At 61.9% G+C, this 23,011-nt stretch overlaps 1 protein-coding gene across 14 annotated transcripts in view; it reads left to right on the plus strand.

The window, feature by feature from the left end:
• DAB2IP (DAB2 interacting protein) overlaps window positions 1-23,011 on the plus strand; it is a 213,760-nt gene that overhangs the window by 179,515 nt on the left and 11,234 nt on the right. For 13 of the 14 annotated variants that reach the window (XM_061433411.1, XM_061433408.1, XM_061433403.1 and 10 more), the window contains 10 exons: window positions 4,542-4,695; window positions 6,293-6,391; window positions 7,188-7,742; window positions 10,625-10,769; window positions 10,861-11,005; window positions 13,548-13,784; window positions 15,308-15,509; window positions 17,964-18,142; window positions 20,175-21,078; window positions 21,733-21,885. In XM_061433411.1, coding sequence (XP_061289395.1) covers window positions 4,542-4,695; window positions 6,293-6,391; window positions 7,188-7,742; window positions 10,625-10,769; window positions 10,861-11,005; window positions 13,548-13,784; window positions 15,308-15,509; window positions 17,964-18,142; window positions 20,175-21,078; window positions 21,733-21,885 — 2,773 coding nt within the window. The remainder of the gene's footprint in view (window positions 1-4,541; window positions 4,696-6,292; window positions 6,392-7,187; window positions 7,743-10,624; window positions 10,770-10,860; window positions 11,006-13,547; window positions 13,785-15,307; window positions 15,510-17,963; window positions 18,143-20,174; window positions 21,079-21,732; window positions 21,886-23,011) is intronic. The other variant, XM_061433405.1, reaches the window with a different exon arrangement.

The following is a 23,011-nucleotide window of genomic DNA, read 5'->3' on the forward strand; positions in this document are numbered from 1 at the left end:
TGGCCCAGGTGGGGAAAGGGGGACATGGGGATCTCTAGGGGCTGGGGACTGTTGAGGGTCCAGAGATCAGCTGGGTCTGGGACAGTCTTGGGGTGCGGCTGCCCGAGACCAACGCTTGGGTCGTTTTGTCCCTTCTCCTGCTCACCAGCATCTGAGGGCTGAGGGAGGATTCTCCTCTATCCCAGCCGTCCTCCTTCCCTCCCCACAACTCACCTGACCTCGAGGCCTTGGTCCTGGAACTCCGGGGCCCTGAATCTTAGCCCTGTTCCAGATGCCGCCCTCCCAACAAGGAGCCTCCTGCCTGGCAAGGAGACTGCTCTGCCAGGGGCCTTCCAGCACAGCCTGATAAATGTCAGGGTTCAGGGTCCATCTCTGCCCAGGGAGTCTGGGAAGGCTGCCTGGAAGAAGAGGTGCTTTTTGCTGGGTGTTGAAGGTTTTGCTGGGTGCCAAGGAGGCCTGCCTGAGGAAACCATGACTCCTGGGGGAGAGGAGCCCAGGGTGAGGTGGACCCTGGCCAGCAGGGCTGCAGCTGAGCTTATATGGCCTTGATGAGAAACCCTCTCTTCATGACTCCAACGCTTGGGGAGTGCCTCTCCCTGCAGACCATCCTCTGTGCTTGTTACCATTTATTTCCATTTGAGACAGAGGAGTCCTTTCTGTTTCAGATAAGGAAAAGGGTCCCTGGGGATGGGGGTTGCTGGGGTGCTAAGTGACACCAGGAGGAAGCTGAGACCCTGGGCAGGTCACCTGCTTTCTCGGAGGAGGCCGCTCCAGGGTCAGGTCGGTGTCCACCTCTCAGTCTGTGAGGATTCAGCCAAGCACTGTGTGGTGTCGCCTGTGGGCACGGCCCAGGACAGGCCAGGCCCGGGGAGGAGGGCCAGGCAAGCGGAGCCCACAGCCTGGCGATGAGACCCGGTTCTGTAGCCTCTCTGACACACTGTGGTCATGCAGCGTCCCTGGCAGGGGTGGGTGAGAAGTAGCCCAAACCTGGGCTGTGGGGGTAACCTGCACGGGCAGAGCCCCCTGCGAAGGCCTTTGCCCTCTTCGGTGCCATGTCACCAAGGACAAGACTCTGGTCCCCAGAGCCCACGGGGGGTCCCTGGGGACAGCCATGCGTGGGCATGCTGGGCCACCTTCTCTCCCACCCCCGCCTCAGCGCAGCAGGGAAGGGCCTGACCTGGGTGGGGGCCTAGCATACGATAGCCTCCGAGCCCAGGCCCCCAGACCACACAGGACAGCCGTGGGCAGGGCTCCCAGACCAACTGGCCCCCCTGCCCGCAGGAGCCTTGGGCAGATGCAGGGACTGCCGTGCCCCGAGCCCATCTTACCTTCTGTGAAATGGGCAGATGAGTGTTCCTGGCACAGTTGTATGCCGTGGAATGTGATCAGCAGAGTGCCCTGACCTAGAGGAGGTGGGCGCCCACGAGCAGGGAAGGAGCGGGGCACTGTCTCATCACCTTACCAAGCTTCCTGGGAAGGAACATGGTGCCCACTCACTGCCCCCGTGGAGTCTGGGAGCCTGTGATGGCCTGTGCCCTCCCTCCCTCCCGGGATGGGCTTCGGGCCCAGCCTCGGACAAGGCAGGGGCTGGAGGTGAGAAAGGAAGTCCTCAACAATGCTGGCCAGAGCAGAGGCGGGCTGGGTCGAAGCCTGCCCTGGTGATGGATGGGGCTGGAGTCCTTGAGTGGAGTGTTAGGTGCTGTGCTGTGGGCCTGGAACAGAGCTGGCCAGCTTCCTGGAAGAGGTGGTTCTTAGGCTCTGAGGTGGGCCTCCTGGGTCCAGGAAGCATCCACGTGACCTTTTCCCCTCCCTGAGTCCCAGTCAGTCATCTTATCAGTCACTTCCATGGACAGACTCCTTCTGCCAGGAAGTCCCACCCTTCAGGGGCACAACAGACCGGCTCCCCTCTGGGCCCAGAGCTGCATGCCAGGGCCTGATGGATAGGTGCCCCTTTCCCCCACGAGCCTTGTGGGGAGCTTGGGGGCAGGTAAGCTGCAGGTAAGAGGGAAGACTAAGCGTCTGCATGTGAGTCAGAGAGCATAGGCCCACTGGGCCTCCCCATTATGGGGCAGTGGTCAGAGCCCAGCCCTTGACTTCTGTCCCAGAAGCACCTGGGAGATCTAGAAGTGGCCACTGAGTCTCCCGGGGCCCCGCCCCACCCCTCCTCCTGCTGGTCAGCTTGGGCTGCAGGGGTGGGGTGGGGCCCCTGCTCCAGGTCCTGCCACCGAGAGGCTCCCTGGGAGGTGGGGAGGATCAGGGCTAGCCCAGGATGCCTCAGCCGCGAGCTTCCCACAGCGCCTCTGTGCCATCAGGAACCTTCCAGGTGAGGCCCGGGCCAGCCAGGGCATGTTTGTGGAGCAGGATGGTGGGGAAGGAGGAGGGGGGTCTGCAGCCACAGCCTCCAGGAGGCTGTGGCTGCTTTGAGGTCTGCCCTGGGCGTGCCAGGCCTCCTGGGGCTGTAGAACCAGGACACTCCCCCACCACCACCACCACCGGGGTCTCTGTGGGCAGGCCCAGTCCATAGAATAGGTCTCCCTTGCCTTTCCCCAGCTGGCTGGTTCAGGTGCCCCAGGCAGGAGGCGGCCCCAGCCTGCCAGCTCCTCCCCGTACTTCCTGGGTCTGTGCTCCACCCGCTCCGCTCCCAGCATCTTACCTGGACCTGGCAGGGGTTTCCAGGCTGGGCCAGAAAGCAGCCGGATCTTGGTCGATGGGCTGGATCTTCAGCCCCAGCTAGTCTGGGGGCCTGAGTCCCGGCCCGTCGGAGGCTGGGTGATTTCCTTGGTGTCTGAGGCAGGGCGTCCCTTGCACTGAGGTATGGAGCCACATTCCATGAGGGAGGCCCAGGGTGGAATCTCAGCTCAGTGGACGGCAGCTCCACCCACCGCACTGGTCAGCTCTGGGAGGGGAAAGGAGGTTGGGCCACTCGAGCAGGACCTGGGGGGCTCGTCACGGTAAGAAGGCTGTCGGCGCCGCCTGTGGCGTGGCGTGGCAGTGTGTGTGTGTGTGTGTGCGTGTGTGTCTGCGTGTACGCAGTGCTGCCTCCCAGAGAGGGCACTGGAGGTGCAGGGGCACCACAGCTGTGTGTGCCATTGGCCTTAGTTCTTGAGCGGGTCCTGGGGAGGTTTGGGTGGGTTCCAGTCGGCTTTAAGACTGTCTCACAGCTTCCCTCTGGTCCATTCATCTGGGAGCCTTCACAAGTCCTGCCTGAGGGCATTGGCTCTGCTCCAGCGACCAACCGGAGCCCTGCCCTATGCCTGCTTTCTGCTGGGCATGGGGGAACACTTAGGGGGAGTCTGACTGGTTCTCTTGGGGGGGCTGTGGGGTCCACAAGAGCTGAGATCCCATTTCTAGCTCTGACTCCCATGCCGCGCATACAAGAGGACCGTTGCCAGGGGAGATGCAGAGTGTTGGGGCTAGAGGGTGGCCTCTGTCAGTCAGCCTGTGGGGCCTTCTAGGTAGGGCCAGTCCAGCTCATCTCTGAACTCCTGGGTCCACACTTAGGGGCCTCAGCTCCTCTTACTGCAGGTGCTTGTAGAAATGGGTTCCAGGGTGTGTGCCCTGAGGGGAGATGTGTGGTGGTCCCACCACGCCTCACTGACCTGAGTGAGGGAGGGTCTTTTTTGGCGAGGCAGGGAGAGGCGGTGGCTTAACCCTTGGAGGCCAGGAGCTGAATGGCTGGAGGGTGTTGGAGTTGGGGAGGTATAGGTGAGCTAAGCGCAGAGTTTGGACGTGCAGAGGGCCGTGGCCTGCCCAGCCTCTGCCCTGGGGTGGTCTTAGCAGGCCTGGCTGGTGCTCTGGCTTTTCCTGTGCCCCCGCTGTGGGAGAGGGGCCCCGGTGTCTTGCCTGCTGTGTCCTGTTGACTGTGGAAAGGGAGCTTTGCCTCTCTGGGTGGACTTCCATCAAGCACCAGGTGCCATCTGAGATGCTTTCCGTGGAAAGGGGAAGCCGAGGCTCAGGGAAGGGACTTGCTCAGGGACCCAGGTCCACAGCCAGTCAGGGCCCATCTGTGCTGGGCCCCCTGACCCTGGCCTGGCCCCGAGCCCCAGCGCGTGCACCCTGTCTCCCTCTTAACACTCACTGAGTGCCTCTCAGCACTGCAGAGATGGCTCCATCCCTTCCGTTTTGAGCCTCATGGTCCTCGGGTGTGAGGAGGGAACAGAGTCCCACGGCACACCTGCCTCACCTGGGGCCGGTGGGTGGGTGTGCTGGTGTATGTGAAAGGGCTCCGTAAGCAGTGGTGGCCTGGAGAAATGTTGGGACAGGGCGATTGCTTCTGTCTTGCAAGAGGACCAGGGGGGTGGGGAGGGCACCCAACCCTGGAAGACTGCCTGGGTCAGGTCTGCTCTTCCCTGCGGGTCTCTGACTGCCGCACCACCATCACCCCCCCTACACACCCCTGAATCTGTCTTAAGACAGAAAGGACTGTGGGCATTGAGAGGTGTGATGGCCTCTGCAGGGGGTTCTGGGCAGGCCTCCTGGGAGAAGAGGGGAAGGGAGGGGACAGGGCAGGCTGACCTGACAGCCCTGCTGCCCGCCCCCAGGTCTCATCTGATGCCCAGGCTGAAAGAGTCTCGCTCCCACGAGTCCCTGCTCAGCCCCAGCAGCGCGGTGGAGGCGCTGGACCTCAGCATGGAGGAGGAGGTGGTCATCAAGCCCGTGCACAGCAGCATCCTGGGCCAGGACTATTGCTTCGAGGTGGGTCCGGGGCGGCGGGGTGGGGCAGGCCCAGGTGTCCTCCCGCAGGAGGCCAGTTCTCCATCAGCTGCCCTCCAGGAGGGCCTCCACTCTTTGGGGGCAGTGGCCAGAAACTGTCAGTGCTTTTGGACTCCCAAGAGACCAGGTGGAGCTGGGAGATGGGGGCTTCCTTCCTGCCCTGTGGTCTTCTTGGAGACTGACCAGCACTGTGCCCCACGCGGGGATGTGCAGGAGTCCCGAGCGGGTGGAAGGGACGTCCAAGGCATGTGTGGAATGGCTCAAGCCTGCTCACCTCTCTGTGAAACCCCTCCAGTGTGGTGTGGGGCCGTGGAGAGAGCACCCCTTCTCTGGCCTCTGCATGGTGAGAGCCAGGATCTTTCCTGCCCCGCCTTCTGTGACCCGAGGTGTGAGGGCAGAGGGGGTGCCACCCCACCCGGCCAGGCAGTTCCCTGGGGATCCCTGTCCAGTGCCTCCTGTAGACGGGGAATCTGGCCCAGAGATGTCAGAGCTCACGAGGCCAAGTCAGGACCCGGGTAACTAATGTCGCAGGTGTTCCTGGGAGTTCCTAATTGCTTCTCTAATTATTCGTTTTCTCTTCCCACCTCTGTCTCTGGGAAGCCTCCCACCCCCGACGATCTTGCATAATTAGGGGAGCTTTCCGATAGAGGCATGAGCATGGAACTGCTGTGGCAACCTCCTGGCGCCCCCAGCTCCAGGGGAGACTGGGGTGGTACCTGGCACCTTGCCCCAGCCCTGTGCCCCCTTGGGTGCTATTTCTGGTTCAGGACTCCTGGCCGCACTGGAATCCTGGGCTCCGACTTCTCTGTCTGGGGTGGGGGAGAGCCTGATGCTAGTTGCCCACTTGTGCACAGCAGGGGATGCTGTGGCTTGTATGGCCCATGAATGGCTGGATAGGGCCCTCAGCAAGGTGCAGGGGACAGCGGGACAGAGTAGGAGCAGCTTGGGCTGGACTTCCTCTCCCAGAGAAGATTGGAGGATGAGCAAGCCAGACAGGGCAGGGAGGGTAAGGGTTCCAGGACAGACCCCAGGGCCCAGCACACCCAGAGAGACCATTCTCGGTTCTCTAGTCCTGCCTCAAATAGGTTAGCCCTTTGTGACCACCACTGCCGTCACGTTCAGCAAGAGAAGCATCGTCAGCAGGTGTCAGCTGAGGACTGAGGCGACCCTCAGGCCAACCCGGGGCTGTCTCTGGGGTGCCTCTGGCGCCAGCGGTAGAGGGAGACCTCAGTGTCCTCCGATTCACGCAGAAACTGTGCCTTCTGTCTCCACCATCTCCAGGAGAATGAGGGTGGACTCAGAGAGATGCTTTCCTGAAGACAGAGGGCCCAGAGGCAGGGCTCAGGCTCCAGTTGGCACGGGGCTGGACGCTGTCCTGTCACCATCCTGCTCTGGGACCACAGGCCTCTGGGCACCACCTGCAAACATAAAATCCAGGGGGCACCGTGCATCTCATCCTGCCTCCTCCCTGAGGCTGCGGTGCCGTCAGACCTGGCAGCCGGGGTCCCTCCTCCCACCCCAGCCCCGGAGGTCCTCCATCGTGCCTCCCCCTCCCCGTGACACTGTGCCACCCCCGCAGGTGACGACGTCCTCAGGAAGCAAGTGCTTCTCCTGCCGGTCAGCAGCTGAGCGGGATAAGTGGATGGAGAACCTGCGGCGAGCCGTGCATCCCAACAAGGTGGGCCTGTGTCCCCAGCCCCCAGGGCACGGCGCGGAGGCTGCACCTGGAGCAGAGCACAGGCTCCAACTCAAGAGAGCAGAGGGCGGGGGCTCTGGAGGGGGCTGGGACTGGGGTGTGGTCGGGGCGGGAGCGGGCCATAGTGCTGGGCTCGGAAAGAGGCTGAGCTGCACACTGGGGTGGCCAGGCCAGAGAACCCAGGCTCGGCCTTTTGGATGCCGGTGTCCTGTCTGGAACTCTTGTGCCCCCTTCCCCCCATGGCCAATGCCTGCCTAGCCCTCCATGTCTAGCTTAGCCACCAGTCCCCTCGTCCAGGCAAGCACTGCCGGCCCATGCTGGCACCCACTGCCCAGTGTTCCCACTGCCGCCAGGCCTCTCCCCAGCTGTCATCACTGCTTTTGGCTGACTCAGCCTGGAGCTGAGTCCTGGTCACCGTGCCATCACTGAGGAAGGACCTCAGCAGTACTTGTCTCCATGTGACTCTGTGGACCAGCAATCTTCCCAAGAGCCAGTCAGTGGCCGCCACGTGCCAGGCATCGCGCTGGCCTCTTAACTTGCTCTCAGCTTGTGGACTTGCATGACAGAGGGACTTACGGCTTAGATGATCATAGATGGTTGCTTGCCCAAGGTCAGTGAGCTAGTGTACGAGGCAGAGCAGAGATCTGGCCCCACGTCCTTCAGACTCCAGAGCTGGCCCTGAGCAGTTCTGAGCGCTCTTCCCGGCTCCAGGCTGGGCAGGGAGCCAGGTGCCGGGCTCCTGGTAACTGCGCCCCTCTCCCCGCCCATGCGTGTGTAGGACAACAGCCGGCGTGTGGAGCACATTCTGAAGCTGTGGGTGATCGAAGCCAAGGACCTTCCGGCCAAGAAGAAGTACCTGTGCGAGCTGTGTCTGGACGACGTGTTGTACGCGCGCACCACGGGCAAGCTCAAGACCGACAACGTCTTCTGGGGCGAGCACTTCGAGTTCCACAACCTGCCGCCCCTGCGCATGGTCACTGTCCACCTGTATCGTGAGACTGACAAGAAGAAGAAGAAGGAGCGCAGCAGCTACCTGGGCCTGGTGAGCCTGCCCGCCGCCTCTGTGGCCGGCCGGCAGTTCGTGGAGAAGTGGTACCCGGTGGTGACTCCCAACCCCAAGGGCGGCAAGGGCCCCGGGCCCATGATCCGCATCAAGGCGCGCTACCAGACCATCACCATCCTGCCCATGGAGATGTACAAGGAGTTCGCCGAGCACATCACCAACCACTACCTGGGGCTCTGTGCTGCCCTCGAGCCCATCCTCAGCGCCAAGACCAAGGAGGAGATGGCGTCGGCCTTGGTGCACATCCTGCAGAGCACGGGCAAGGTGAAGGTAGGTGCACAGGCCTCCGGCGGGACGCCGCCTCCCGCGGGCCCCGTGGAGGCTGGGGGACAGGCGCCAGATGACCTGCTGGTCCCCGCGTCCACGTCATGGATTTCAGCTCTGCTGGAGGCACCAGTCATAGCTAGATGGGCCCCCTCAATCTGGAGCTGCATCCTGAAGGGTGGGGGCTTTGTGCACCCGCTCCGTGGTTGGAGCTGATCTCAGAGGCAGGTGTGGAGTCCGTGGTCTGCAACACGGCTTGCAGCAATGAAGTGGGTTTAGGGCCTCCCCACTGTCCCAGAGGCCCGCCCCTCCCTGAGGCTCCAGGGGAGCAGGCCATGAGGCCCACCTCTGCCGGCACAAGGGTCCCCGCGACCCAGACACGCACGTCTGGTGTGTGGAGTTATCACACATCGCAGCAGGTGACGGCCAGGGTGCAGCCGCTGTCTGAGCCCCAGCCTCCCCCCACTCCCAGTGCACGCACACGGGGCACACAGTCACCGTCGCAGCCGTCTGCTTGGTGGGCAGCCGCCCCAGCTCTGGAGCCCCCTGGAGCAGAGCTTGCCTGAGCCCTCCAGCAGGCCCTGCTCCAGGGCTGGAGGGCCCCTGCTGTCCTCCCCACTGCCTTCCACCTGCCGCCCTGCCAGGCCACGCCCAGCCCCACCCACTCACTGGCCTTTGCAGACAGGTCGGCTCCTCTGGAAGGCTCCGCATGCCTGCCTGCCCGTCACAGCAGAACATGGTTCCACCCTGCCCCCTGCCCTGGGCGGGCCTTGGGGGAGCTGCTCAAAGGTGTGCGGTGGAGAAAGGTTGAACATGGGGTCCATCTGCGCTGCAGAAGGCCTTGGTGCCTGCCCTGGAGGCGAGCCTCTGCCCTCCAGACGTGGCATGACTTGCGGCCTGTGGTGGGGGTGAGGGACTGCCCTCCCTGGTCAGGGTCCCGAGCCCTCAGCCTGGGCTTCGGGGGAGACACAGGTTGGGGCTCAGGCCTCAGCCCCCAGGCAGAGGCCAGGGTACGCAGTCCATCTGTGCTCTTATCCTCTCTCTCTGCCTGATCCAGAAGGTCCTGGCCTCCTTTGGGCCCTTCAGAGCCCCTGCCCGTTGGGCTCGTGGTGGGGGACCAGGAGCGGTACTTCGTGGGCGTGGGGCACTCCGTTCCTCTGTGGTTGGACCGCCTCCTCCCCTGGAGAGGGAGGGAAACCAGAGGGAGACCAAGGGAGGCAGCAGAGGCTCCAGCGGCCTCCTTTCTGCCTCTAGTCTGTCCTTTCAGTGAGCGGCCCCTGAGGGCTGGGCCGGCCTGGGAGGCTGACTCTGATCTGAAGGGACCTTTGCACTCAGGCTCATAGCTGAGACAGGAGAAATCAGGGTGCTCGTTGTGGAAGGAGACGGAAGCCGGGGCTCTAGCTCTTCAGCAGACCTTCTGTTGGGTCGGGGGAGTGACTCAGGCTGCTGGGGTGATGTGCATCTGAGCTCTGAGCCCCTGGGGAGCTAAGGGGTGAGATGCCTCTCTCTGGAGCACGTGCCAAGGGCTCCGAGTCCCGGGAGAGGGCCTTGGGCATGCTTCGTCCCCTGTCATCTCCCCCCACTGCCCCCCTCCCCCAACTCAGTGCAGTAGGAGAAATGGGACCTTCATAACAAGACATTCAGGCCAGATTTGGTCCCGGTAGCTGTGTGGCCTTGGACAGGTCAGTTTCCTGTTCTGTGCCTGTTTCCTGCCCCCGCCCCACCCCAGCCAGGTCCTGGCTCTAAGGAGAGCCCCTCCTCACCCCCGCCTGGGCCTCGCACCTGCCCCAGGAGCTCAGGAGGGCCCGTGGGCATGAGCAGAGCAGCACACGCAGTACTGACGTCTACTGTTCCGTGTTCAGAGAAGGAGGCCCTAGAGGTCACCAGAGGTCAGGAAGGGTCCTCAGGCTATGTGGTCTCCGGGGAGACCAACTGCCACTCTCCCACCCTGGCCCTCCTATTTCTCCGTTGGCCAACCAGGTCTCCAGGGCCCAGAGTTCAGTTCTGTATTTCAAGGCCCACTTGTGATTTCAGAGGGCCCTGAAGTTGGGTGCGTTGGGTGAGGCATTTCTGGAGCATCAGTAGCCCCGGCACAACTCCAGCCACCCGGCCTGCTCTGGCCGGCCCCTGCCCTGTGCCCCCACTGCCCTGGGTCCCTTCCTCTTGCGTCCTGCCTGCCCTCTCCCCTCCCCAGGTCACAAGGCTGGCCGTGGGCGTGAGGAGGCGCAGACTCCGAGGTGGGGGGTGCTTCCACCTGGATGGGTGCAGCAGGTCCCTGTAAGCCTCCCCGCAGTCGGGAGGGAAGGCGTGGGCTCGGGCTCCCTCCTGGGTCTGCCCAGGGAGCTGTGCTGTAGCCAGGCCACCTTCCCACCCAAGCCGAGGTCCGTCTCCCTCCGTCTGAGCCCCGGCTCACTGCCTTTCAGGCAGCTGGCCCGCCTCTGCCTCTTGTCTTTCTTCCCTGTGAGGCTGCACAGAACGAGCCCCTGTCTGGCGTGGGAGACCTCATCACAGTGATGGGTGGACGGTCGCAGCTGCTTGTACGAGGAGGCAGGGCAGCCTGTTTGTCCTCCGCCCTGGGATGGGGGTGCTCTTTTCGGTCACCCCGCCAGGCTGGGGCAGGGCTGAGCAGAGATTTGAGTCCCACGGGTCTGGCCATGATGCGGGGGCTCTTGCCTCGCTGATCCGGGGTCCAGCTCAGATGTCACCACGTCCCCTCATCTGGCTGCCCTGCTCTCACGCCCCGGAAGCCCCCACAGGTGAGACCCAGCAGCTTGGCGATGGAGCAGCCTCCCAGAGCAGGGGCTCCTGGCCAGGGAGCGCGGGTCTGGACCCCTGGGGCCTTACCTGCCAGGCCTGCTCAGGTCTGCTCTCCTCACCTGGCTCCACAGGACTTCCTGACCGACCTGATGATGTCGGAGGTGGACCGCTGTGGGGACAACGAGCACCTCATCTTCCGGGAGAACACGCTGGCCACCAAGGCCATCGAGGAGTACCTCAAGCTGGTGGGCCAGAAGTACCTGCAGGACGCACTAGGTAGGGGGTGTGGGCCGACTCGGGGCAAGAGGGTCAGGGTGGGGCACGCTGACTGGGTCCTCACAGCCCCCTCCTGCCCTCTCGGCCACAGGGGAGTTCATCAAAGCGCTGTACGAGTCAGACGAGAACTGTGAAGTGGACCCAAGCAAGTGCTCGGCCGCTGACCTCCCCGAGCACCAGGGCAACCTCAAGATGTGCTGCGAGCTGGCCTTCTGCAAAATCATCAACTCCTACTGGTCAGTGCTGCCCCCACGCCCACTCGGCCTCTACTGCCCAGGGTCCCATCCCACATCCCTCCCTCTCCCCCCATCCTTCTGTGTAGGCTGGGTGCCTAGAGCATGCTGGGCGCTGGGCTGGCCCCTGTGAGCGTCATCCCATCCCGAGAGCTCGGTGAGGCGCTCTCCTCTGTCATTCCCAACAAGAGAGCTGAGGTTTAACAGGGAGAGGGCAGGTAACACAGCTTCAGAGTCGGCGCCCTGGGATTGGAATGCACCTTTTTCCTGACCCCGCTGAGTCCGACTGGTCCTTTCTGGGCTCAGACATTGGAGTGTTCCAGAATGTGTAGGTAGGATGTGCATTGTTGAGGATTCAGACCCAGCAGTCCCTTACACATGCTGGACAGTGGGTACTGCCTGGCACCATTGTAGGTGCTACGGCTGGACAAGAAGCCAGACGCACAAGGCTCTGCTCAGGCACCCCTGGGGTGGGTGGGTGGCTTCACCTGGCCATGGAAGCTGGTGCTCAGGTCACAGGCTTGGAGTGGCCCCATCACGCACCTGTGTGGGGCCTGGACACTGGGTGGGCCTCCTGCTGGGACCATAGAGAACTGAGGAGGAGGACTGGCCTTTACTAGGACCGAGTTCTGCAGGCCCCTGGCGGCCCCAGAGAGGAGTGGAAGTGTGCAGGGCAGGCTGCTCTCACAGGACTGGGCCACAGTCAGTCCCGGGCCATTCCGTGCAAGATGAACGTCCCGGCACATGTGAATGGTGGCCACTGAGCTAGTACAGCCTTATCAGAGACGGCTGTGTGACTGTCCAGGGGACCATACTACCAGCCCCCAGGAGTGGCTTTATTTTCACACTGGAGGAGCTGCCCAGGCTTTTTCCTCGGTCACTGCTCCAGCTCAAGACCTACGTTCCCTTCCCCACCCGAGTGGCTCTCCTGGCCCCATTCCCCCGTCCCGCCTCTGGCCGTAGCTTGCTTCTCTCTTTGGTCGTGTTCTTTCCTGTCCTGTTGGAGGGCCTATGTCTGGCTCCCCTTTGTGGCCCTCCTTTATTATGTCACCAGAGACGGTAGGCTCACCCCCGCAGCCACCCTGGCTCACAGCTCTGCTCCCATCAGAGTGCCCTGAGCACCCCAGGGCTGGGCACCAGAAGGACCTAGCTGCTCCCGAAGGACAGGCACAGGCAGAGGCGGGCCTGCGAGGAGAGCGACAGCCTTGGGTCAGGGCAGAGCCGGCGGGGTCGACGCTGGCGGCCCCGGTCCCCCTGCCCCAGGGTTACACAGGGTGCTCACTGGGCCTCCCTGGCCCTTTGGGCTGAGCTGAAAATGACCCTTGGCACCGGGCCAGTAGGGACAACCAGAGAGTTTGAAGTCTGGAACACACTTCCCACCCTTGGGCTGTGTTTTCACCCAGGGTGGGCCGGGTGTGGGACACGGGGAAACATATCCGTGGACAATGGTTTTCCATTTCCTCTTTCTGGCGTGTGTGCAGGCCCCTCTCAGTTCTGAACGAGGCCGCTGATAAATGTTATCACTCAGCGCCTGCCCCCTGCCCAGTCGTGGGCCAGGCGCTTCAGGGGCTGGGGCTCAAGGTCACCTGCCCTCACTTCCTCTCCAGCCACGTCCTTGTTGTTCAGCCATGTTCACTGCCTGAGTCTGTTGGGCTTGTTGGGCAAAAGCTTTTCAAGCTGATCAAAGCAGCTTAAGACCTTGGGGGTCCCCACCTTCGGATAGATGGCTGTGTGAACTCGGCAGGGATGGCCTTGTTCCCCTTGCGGGAGTGAGGAAACGGAAGCCTGGGGAGGGCCAGGCCCTGGGGCAGAGCACCCTGGAGCTAGTGGGAGAGCCAAGGGTAGGCTGGGTTCAGGGAACACCCATCTTCCAGAGTGAAAAAGATAGGAAGGCCTCTGAAAGGCTGGCCTGGTGGGGCCTCACTGAGGCAGGGTGGAGGTGCTCAGTGGGGACAGCCCCCAGACAGGTGCTGAGAGCCCTGCCCACCCTCTCCAGGTCGGCCTCGGGAGGTCGCTGCCTCCACTTCCCTCCACACCTGAGTTAGCGAGGACCTGTGTTCTTAGCCTGTGGTTAGGATCCGCCCCTCGTCTTGATCACCCAGCTCTGCTGAGAACCTCAGATCCTGTAACGTTATTGGAGCAGAGGGGGTCCCTCTCAAAAGCCGGTGACAAGAACCGAGGAGCGGTGCTCTGTTTCTGCCACGTGTCCCTCCCTCTGCAAAAGACCCCACGCCTGCCAGGTGGGGCAGGGGTGAAGCCCCGTGGGGCCTGGCCCCAGTGCTGATGTCATCTCTCACTCAGGCCCTCTGAGATACCCACCAACCACGGCCTGGGCATCCCTGCCCTGTGGTGGCCTGGCCCTGCCCAGCGGATGGTGGATGGTAGAGAAGTGGGCTCAGAGAACTTGGGCATTGGGCCGTCATGTAGCCATCAGGGTGGGCGCGGGACAGAACTCGGTTCCATCAGACCCAGAACCAGCTCCCTGCTCTGGTCCCAGCCTGGTGACTGACTCCCCGACTCCCCCCCATGACCTGTCCCCACACAGCGTCTTCCCCCGGGAGCTCAAGGAGGTGTTTGCCTCTTGGCGGCAAGAGTGCAGCAGCCGTGGCCGGCCGGACATCAGCGAGCGGCTCATCAGTGCCTCCCTGTTCCTGCGCTTCCTCTGCCCAGCCATTATGTCCCCCTCGCTCTTCAACCTGCTTCAGGAGTACCCCGACGACCGCACCGCTCGCACACTCACCCTCATCGCCAAAGTCACCCAGAACCTGGCCAACTTTGCCAAGTGAGTGCCACGTCCCCCCCAACCCCACCACGGCAGGCTGGAGCCCGTCCCTGCCTTCTTGGCCCCGCCTCCCTCCGTCTCTCTCTCCTCTGCACCGCAGGCTCCCCTCCTGTGGTGCGTTTCCTTAGTTTTCAAGGGTGATAAGGCAGGGTATTATTTTTCCTTCTGCTTCTTTGAATGAACATTTTATCATAAGGATTCTCCCACATACTTAACATTCACGAGCTTCCTTTTGAAATGAGTGACTAATATGCCTTCAAGGGAGAAGGGCCCATGTCTCCTGAACCCGTCTGCTGCGGTTGGGCACCCGGGTGGCTCCAGACTGTCGTTGTCTAAGGCTGCCAAGGACGTCTGTTCGTGAAGCACTTCAGTGTTCTCGCTGTACCTTAGAGCGAGTGGGTGGACACAGATGGGCTGGCCCAGAAAGCGGCTCTCACAAGGTGTGGGTCGAGCCCCTCCAGGCCTTCGCAGGGCTGGGCCATGAATCACCGCTGGTCTCCACCCTCCCAGAGCCAACACTTCAGCAGGGAGAGCGGTGATGGACAGGGGCGTGGCCTCCTAGGAGGGCCATCCGCTTGTTGGAAGAGGAGAGAGGGAGGCTTCCTAGGAGATGCGCTTCCCAGCTGAGTTCAGGACGAAAAGACACAGAGGTGCAGGCCAGGGAGGGACCAGACTCTCTGCCGTTCCTGAATTGTCACGTGCTAGGTGGAGAGAGGTGGGAGACCACCCTAGAGGACAGCAAGGACTTGGAGGCCAGGCAGGGCAGTAGGAGCTGCCAGAGGGCTTTGAGCAAGGTGGCCCTCATCTGTTCCAAGTCCTGCCAAGTTCAGCCCAGCAGCAGAGGGGCCAGGAACGGAAGGAACGAGACTGGCAGCCCTGAGACCAGGAAGAGAGCAGAGTTATGGTCCTGGTAAAGGCAGAGCGGTGGAAGGATTGGGTCAGGGATGATACCAGAAGTGATGGTGATACAGGAGGCCATGGCTGCAAGTTGTGGGGTCATCAGATGAGGCCAGTAGGCCTTGCCGGTTGACGGGGAGGCAGAGGGAGCAGTTGAACACGTCCAGGCTTCTGGATCGGTCTCCTTGGGATGGGGAGCCCCAGAGGAGTGTGGGTTTGGGGTGATGAAGGTGACCCCAGACTTGGCCAAGCTGAGGACAAAGGAAGGTGCCTGAAGAGGAACATGCGGAAGGCTTAGCAGAGAGATCTGGCCAAGTGTGGCTTGAGAGTCAGTTGTGCATCAAGGGTCACAGACATTTGGAGGGAAAGAGGAAGGAGATTGAGACTGGCCATGAATGTGGAGTGAGGGCCATGGAACATTCCAGATCCTGGGAGGAAAAGTCCAGAAGGGGGTCTCCAGACTTAGCCATGAGCGCCCTGAATCTGTGGGGGTTGGCTGGCTGGGGAGTAAGTGGTGTGGAAGGCGGCCACAGAGGAGGGATGGGAGCCCAGGGGGCGAGGGTGTCTCCGAGAAGGGGGGCTCCCGGGTAGGGCCCAGAGCGCTCACCCCATCTGCTTGGCTCCAGGTTCGGCAGCAAGGAAGAGTACATGTCGTTCATGAACCAGTTCCTGGAGCACGAGTGGACCAACATGCAGCGCTTCCTGCTGGAGATCTCCAATCCCGAGACCGTCTCCAACACAGCTGGCTTCGAGGGCTACATCGACCTGGGCCGCGAGCTCTCCAGCCTGCACTCGCTGCTCTGGGAGGCCGTCAGCCAGCTGGAGCAGGTGCCTGACCACTTGGGCCATGATGGGGCAGTGGCTGGGCCCTAGGGCACTGAAGCTGCAGGCTGCTCCTCCCGGAGTAACCACGAGGCCCGAGGCTTTGCCTGTGCGGTAGAGATCAGCGGCCCCACCAGGGCGCCAGAGCCCAGGGATCCAGTGCAGGCCCTGTCAGCACGTGCTGGGGAGGGATCTCGGCCATTATCCTTGGTGGCGAGTGCCACGTTCACGCACTGACATCTGCCAGGGTAGCCCACTCGGTGTACTGGGGCCTCAGCTGTGCCTCTGAGTGGATGGCATCCATGGGTGAAGGCGTGCTGTGCTCCCTACCCATGGGAAGTATGATCAGATTTAGCTGTGTCTCCTAAAATGTCCTTGCTCTGGATTTTAAGGCCACTGATACAAAAAAGATGGACTGGAGATGCTGCACCTCCATGTGTCAGGCAGCAAGTTGCAAAACTTTCCAGAAGTGCCCTTGACCATCTGTTGAAACAGTCATTCCCTCAACACCTCTGACACTGCTACAGGGCCTGTGGCCTGGGTTCCACTGCCCGCAGCAGGCCCAGCCTGCACAGTGGGCAGGTTCTGGGCAGCAACTGCCAGGCCTGCCAGGACCCACTTCCAGAACCTCTGCTGCTCCCCAGGGCTCTGAGAGCTCATCTTACAAAAGTTCAGTTCAGTCGATCAGTTGTGCCTGACTCTTGGCGACCCCATGGACTGCAGCACGCCAGGCTTCCCTGTCTTTCACCAACTCCCAGAGCTTGCTCAAACTCACATCCATTGAGTCGGTGATGCCATCCAACCGTCTCATCCTCTGTCATCCCCTTCTCCTACTGCCTTCAATCTTTCCCAGCATCAGGGTCTTTTCAGTGAGTCAGTTCTTCACATCAGGTGGCCAAAGTATTAGAGTTTTAGCTTCAGCATCAGTCCTCCCAATGAATATTCAGGACTGATCTCCTTAGGATTGACTGGTTGAATCTCCTTGCAGTCCAAGGGACTCTCAAGAGTCTTCTCCAACACCACAGTTCAAAAGCATCAACTCTTCAACACTCAGCTTTCTTTATGGTCCAACTCTCACACCCATACATGACAACTGGAAAAACCATAGCTTTGACTAGATGGACCTTTGTTGGCAAAGTAATGTCTTTGCCTTTTAATATGCATCGGTCCTTCCAATGAATATTCAGGACTGATTACAAAAGTAGCTGCTGCTGAACCAGAGCTGGAAGGCCTCCTGCTCCCGTCCCATCCTTAGGGGTGAGCACTCAGGGCGCTCTGATGTGCGGCCTTCTAGGCACTTCTGTGCACATGTTAGGTACCCACACAGGCAGTTCTTACCCTTTTCTGTTAAAGTGAGAACGTAGCGTGCACTGCTGCATGCATTGCTCACTCTTCTCTCATGGGCATCTTTCCCCAACCATACGTGCCACACACCACTGTGACCTTTCTAATGGCACAGACTGTCCAATCATGTGACTGCACCATGCAGTTCACTGGACACTCAGATCAGTCCCAGCTTTTCACTATGAATGGCCATTGCAATCATTTTTGCTCCTTTATGTCCATTGCCCTTTGGCTCTGAGAGACCCAGGAGGGAGCAACGGAAATGAGGCTCAGAGCCCTGTCTTCCTCCACAGCTGCCAACACCTGTCACTCTGCCACCACTTCCAGAGCCTCTGTGCTGGGGGCCACCATCCCCCATGCGTGCATGACCAGGCGGGAGGTATGGACGGTGGTTTGCAGCCGTCACAGCTGACAGTGTTGCAGCAGGATTTAAAGTCGAGCTGTTTGCTGCTCACGTCTCCCCTCTGTGGACCACATGAGTTTTCATGCTTGCTTTCTGCACATAGCCATTGATGGAAGCCGGGACATAATCCAGATGAAGGCAGAGTCCCCCCAACCCCCAACCCGCTCGGCCTAGAAGCTTTACCGCCATTGGTCTAAACCAGGACAGTGGGCTTCAGACGAGCCCAGGCACCACCCTCTGCCTGACTGGCCACTTGTTTGACAGGTGAGCAGGAGTGCCTGCTCTGTGCCTGGGCCATCGCCCCGGGGACTTGGGTGTTGAAGTGGGTCGGGCCTCAGCCCGCCCTGTGCAGTAGATGATGTGGGAGGGGGCCACCCCAGAAGCCTCTCCGCTGGGGAGACGGGGGCAAACTCCAGGATCCTCTGTGGGCCCCTGAGGCAGGACAGACCAGGGTGAAAGGCTTGGACTAGGTTAGTGTGTCTTCCTGTGGGCCTTGCCCCCATCCTAGAGATATCCAGGGAGCTGATAAAAATGTAATTTGTCGTTTCTGGGCTCCCTACCCCTCCCCAGACCCACTGAATCTGATTGCAGGGGAGGGCGAGCCTGCAGCTCTGACTGGCTGCTTAGTGATTTTGAACACGGTGGCTCCAGTGCATTTGGCCTCCCCAGGTGCCCCCTGGCTCACACCTGCCCCCTTTGCCGTGTCTTTGCAGAGCATCGTATCCAAGCTGGGGCCTCTGCCTCGAATCCTGAGGGACGTCCACACAGCTCTGAGCACCCCGGGCAGTGGGCAGCTCGCAGGCACCAACGACTTGGCCTCTACACCTGGCTCTGGCAGCAGCAGCGTCTCGGCTGGGCTGCAGAAGATGGTAATCGAGAACGACCTGTCTGGGTAAGAGCCGCCAGGTGTGCTGGGTGTGGTGGGGTGCAGGTACAGACCGGGCAGAGCCCATCTGCAGTCTCCTTTGGGGAGGAGGAAACCTATACTGGTGTTTATGAAACAAGTCGAATGAAACTCAGGGTGTTCCTTGGGCCCTAAGGAGTAAGAGTCTATTTGGGAAAAATCAGGGAAGGCTTCCTGGAGGAGGTAGCACTATAGTTTTGAGCTTAGGAAAAGTAGCATTGGTGGAAAAGGCATTTTAGGTAGAGGGACTAGCACAAAGGCCTGGAGAAAGACAGTATCTTTTGTCGAGGAACAGTTACTGGTCCCAGTCAGCACTAGTCACAGTCACTTTTTTATGTGTGTATGAGCTCGTATTTCCTGGGCCTGAACCAGAGTCTCTGGAAGTAGAGCTCCAGGGTGTGTTTTCAGGAGGAGTTCAGGTGACTCCACGAGGCGTAGAGGCTGGGAGCCCCGGGAAACGAGGGATGCTGAGGCCCAGCTCCCGCTCTGCATGCCCAGTGCTGGGATGAGTGCCCCGTCAATACACAGTGGAGGGGGAGGCAGAATGTTCTCGAGTGTTGACGTCAGGACAAGGACCTTAGCGTTTACAGCAAGCTACCTGTACTTGGGGTCAAACACTCCCCTCGTCCAGCAGGACCGTCTTGGACCGGCGCACGAGGCTGCGGCTGGAGCAGCAGAGCTGGGCGCTGTCTGGGTCTGAGATGGTGGGGACGGCAGCAGCAGGCTTTTAGCAGGCGAGGGCATTGAGATCAAGGACCTGGGGATGTGGTGTGAGGGACTGGAGGCCCAGGAGGAGGCCGGAGATGCAGGGACCTTGATGCCCCTTCCCCCCAGGTCCCTCTACATCTTGAGGGGCCGTCCCTACAACCTGCCAAGTGAGGCAAAGCAAGAGTTCGAGTGGGGACACGCCTCGGTCGAGAGGTCAGGAGAGCTGACCTGGGCGTGTGAAGGGTGACCCAGGCCCAAGGCTGGTCTGGGTTTCTCCCGACTCCAGCTACTTCCCCCGTCCACTTCTTCTCAGCCCCCAAGTGCCATGGCCTCGAGTGGCCACAACCTGCCCCGTCCTGTCCCTTCACCCCTGGGATGGACTTCCTCTCCACCCCAGGCTAAGCCACCTCCTTTCTAAGCCCACATCGAAGCCCCAGGTTCCTGCTGCCTCCCGCCCACTCAGAGCCTGTTCAGCTCCCCCTGATCCTTCCCTCCAAAGCCCCCCTGGTTTTGTGCCTCCTTCCAAGGAGCAGGCTTTTCCTGGAAGGGGCCAGGGAGAGGCTGGGGCCTGGGGTGGAGGGTCAGGGACGTGGCCTACGGCTGCAGGCACAGGCCCTCCCTGCCTGAGTCACGCCATGAGGATCCTCCTCTGATACCTTTTTTTTTTTGCCGGAAGCCCCAGCCCCCGCCTGCCAGTCAGACAAAGGGTGGCAGTAGGAGGCTGCAGGTGGAGGCTTCTCTCAGCACAGGCCCCCCACTTTGGTGAGCAGCCTGATTAGGGACGGGAGGGAAGAGGCAGAGGGAGCCCCCCGTGGCTTTGAAGTCATCATTCCTGGTGCAGGACCCTCGGGTAGCAGAGAGCCACTGCACTGTGGGTTTGGATTTAGCTCAGGGGGACTTTCCAGAACACCCCAGGCCCCAGAACCTACTGTCCCAAGATGCCGTGCTGAGCAGGGAAGGGGCCGCTGCTAGGCAGCCTGGCCTCGTGCTGGGAGCTCGGGCCCCTAGTGCAGCGGTTCCGTGTAGGAGCAGCCATCCGCCCCACGCCTTGGTGGTGGCTTCTGCCAGACTCGGTGGCTGTGGTTTGGTTTCGCAGCTGCGCCCCGGGACTCTCCCCTTCTTGCAGCCCCCTCCCCTCCTCTCTTCTCCCCTCCCTGCCTCCCCTGCCTTCCCCCCTCCCCCTTTCCCCCTCCCCGGCTCAGGCCACGGGCAGCAGGTTGGCGGGGCTCTCAGTTGGTCGGGACCCGCCTGGGCCGCATTCACAGTTCTTCTCTTCCCCCTTCTTTCCCTGTGTGTGCTTGTCTCCCTGCAGTCTGATAGATTTCACCCGGTTACCGTCTCCAACCCCCGAAAACAAGGACTTGTTTTTTGTCACAAGGTCCTCCGGGGTCCAGCCCTCACCTGCCCGCAGCTCGAGTTACTCGGAAGCCAACGAGCCCGACCTTCAGATGGCCAACGGCGGCAAGAGTCTGTCCATGGTGGACCTCCAAGACGCCCGCGTGCTGGATGGGGAGGCGGGCTCCCCAGCAGGCCCCGACGCCCTCACCGCCGATGGCCAAGCACCTGCCACTCAGCTGGTGGCCGGGTGGCCGGCCCGGGCGGCCCCCGTGAGCCTGGCGGGGCTGGCCACAGTGCGGCGGGCAGGCCAGACGCCCACCACGCCGGGCACGTCGGAGGGCGCGCCAGGCCGGCCCCAGCTCCTGGCACCGCTGTCCTTCCAGAATCCCGTGTACCAGATGGCGGCTGGCCTGCCGCTGTCTCCCCGCGGCCTCGGCGACTCGGGCTCTGAGGGCCACAGCTCCCTGAGCTCCCACAGCAACAGTGAAGAGCTGGCAGCTGCCGCCAAGCTGGGCAGCTTCAGCAGCAGCACTGCCGCCGCCGCCCCCGAAGACCTGGGCCGGCGCCCCGGGGAGCTGGCACGGCGGCAGGTGTCGCTGACCGAGAAGGGTGGGCAGCCTACAGTGCCACGGCAGAACAGCGCCGGCCCCCAGCGGAGGATCGACCAGCCGCCGCCGCCGCCCCCGCCGCCGCCCCCTGCGCCCCGCGGCCGGACGCCACCCACCCTGCTGAGCACCCTGCAGTACCCACGGCCGTCGAGCGGGACGCTGGCCTCGGCCTCGCCCGACTGGGCTGGGCCCGGAGCCCGGCTGCGGCAACAGTCCTCATCCTCCAAGGGCGACAGCCCCGAGCTGAAGCCTCGCGCCGTGCACAAGCAGGTCAGTGCTGCTGGGCAGAGAGCAGGCCATCACCCCGCCGCCCCGGGGTGGGGGCGGGCTGACCCCCCATGTCGTGCTGCTCCTCCCGGCCACGTCATCTCCACCCGCACCCAGCTGCCATCCCATGCTGAATGCCACACTCGGCCCCCTCCCACCAGCTACTTGCCGTGACACCCCCACAGTGGCCCCTGCCTAAATCCTGTGAACCAGCTTCACTGTGGCTTGGGGTCCCTCTGCCAGTTTCCCCAGAGACAGCTGGAGTCAGGGAGAAAGAGGGAGGGATCTGTCGGCCCATCTCCAGTTCCAAAGCCTGTTAAAGCCCAACCCAGGGTAGGAGTCCACCTGGCCCCTGGTCCCCCTCCTGCTCTGAGCTGGTCTTCAGGGCTCTGCGCAGAGTTATGGGTTCTTTGGGTTAGACACCGACCTGCCAGCCCAAGCCCACTGGCTCTCCCCCAGGTGGCAGAAAAGCCATGTTCAGCTAGGCTCCCCTCCGCCCCCGGCTCATGACAGCCTCAGGCTGCGTCAGGAGGCGAAACTCCCCGGGGCCGGGGGTTGCATCAGAGATGCCCATCCATCCCTGTGCCGCACCCGGGACCACCCCTTCCCCACCCCTGCCCTCCCGCCCCAGTCCCTCACAGCTGTGTTTCATCGCAGGGCCCTTCGCCCGTGAGCCCCAATGCCCTGGACCGCACGGCTGCCTGGCTCTTGACCATGAATGCGCAGTTGTTAGAAGACGAGGGCCTGGGCCCAGACCCCCCGCACAGGGATAGGCTAAGGAGTAAGGAGGAACTCAGCCAAGCGGAAAAGGTAAAAACCAGACCCTGGCCACTTGGGCAGGGCGGGCTGCCTCCCCGAGGCAGCCAACAGGACACTCTCTCCCCTCAAGCTGTGAATTCTGGGTGCTTCTCATTCCTGCACATGTCCAGTCCTCTCCCAACCCCTGGTCCCACGTCAGGACAGCAGTCAGGAATTTGGAGGATTTAGCATAAGCCTGAGGTTTCCTCTATGGGCTGCATGTGAGACTTGCCCAGGAACTGTGTTGAATCAGATTCAGGAGGCACATTCCCTCGGTGACTGAGCAGCCAAGCTTCTGGGGCTTGAGGAGAATCCAGGACGTGGGGCTCAGGGTTGCCCGAGACACGCATGGAGACCTCGTGCACCAAGAGGCAGGGAGATAGCGAGGAGGGGGCACTGCCAGCTCTGGGATGGCCCCTGCCCGTGGCCTGGCTCTGCGCCCTCCTCTCCACCAGGGTCTGGGACAGAAAGCCAGGGGGCGGGGTGTCCCATGGCCGTGAAGGTGTTTTCTTTCTTCCAGGAGCAAAGTCTCAGTCCTAAAACCTCCAAACCCCAGCCCTAGCATTTAGTGGGCAGTGGGGTGCTTCCGTTCTCCAAAATTCTTCTAGTTAATGTGGCAACTTCCCCGGATCCCTCATTTCCTGGAGGCCAAAGCTCATACTGTCACAAGGCCCCGCAGAACAGCAGCCACTTGCCCACACACCTTGGGTGCCCGCAGTCCTCTTGGCCCTGGGAAAGCCTGTCACAGCCTCTCGGGTGAGGGCACATGAGTCAGGGTGTTTGCTTTCCCTCCCACCGGCCTGGGGCCAGGGGTTCATGTCCATGCTGCATTCCGCCGCCTCCGCCATCCCCCTCCTCGGTCCACCACATCCACCTGCTTCCACCATTATTACGTGAAGGGGACCAGGGCACATGGGGCACAGGGCTCCCAGAGCCAGAGTTTGGCTGGGGAGCAAGGAGGGCTCGCCTCACTCCAGGCTCTGCGCCTTTCTGAGACTCCGTTTCCATGTGTGAGTTACGGGGATGACTCGAAGGATTTCAGGGCTCAGGCTGCAGCTGGTGTGTTCTCTTCCCTTGTTCCTTGGCCTAGGGAGCTGCTGTTTCTCAGACTTCCTTTGCTGTTAACCCTGGCAGGCAG

This window comes from Bos javanicus, chromosome 11 (assembly GCF_032452875.1).
Source record: "Bos javanicus breed banteng chromosome 11, ARS-OSU_banteng_1.0, whole genome shotgun sequence".
NCBI classification, from domain to species: Eukaryota; Metazoa; Chordata; class Mammalia; order Artiodactyla; family Bovidae; genus Bos; species Bos javanicus.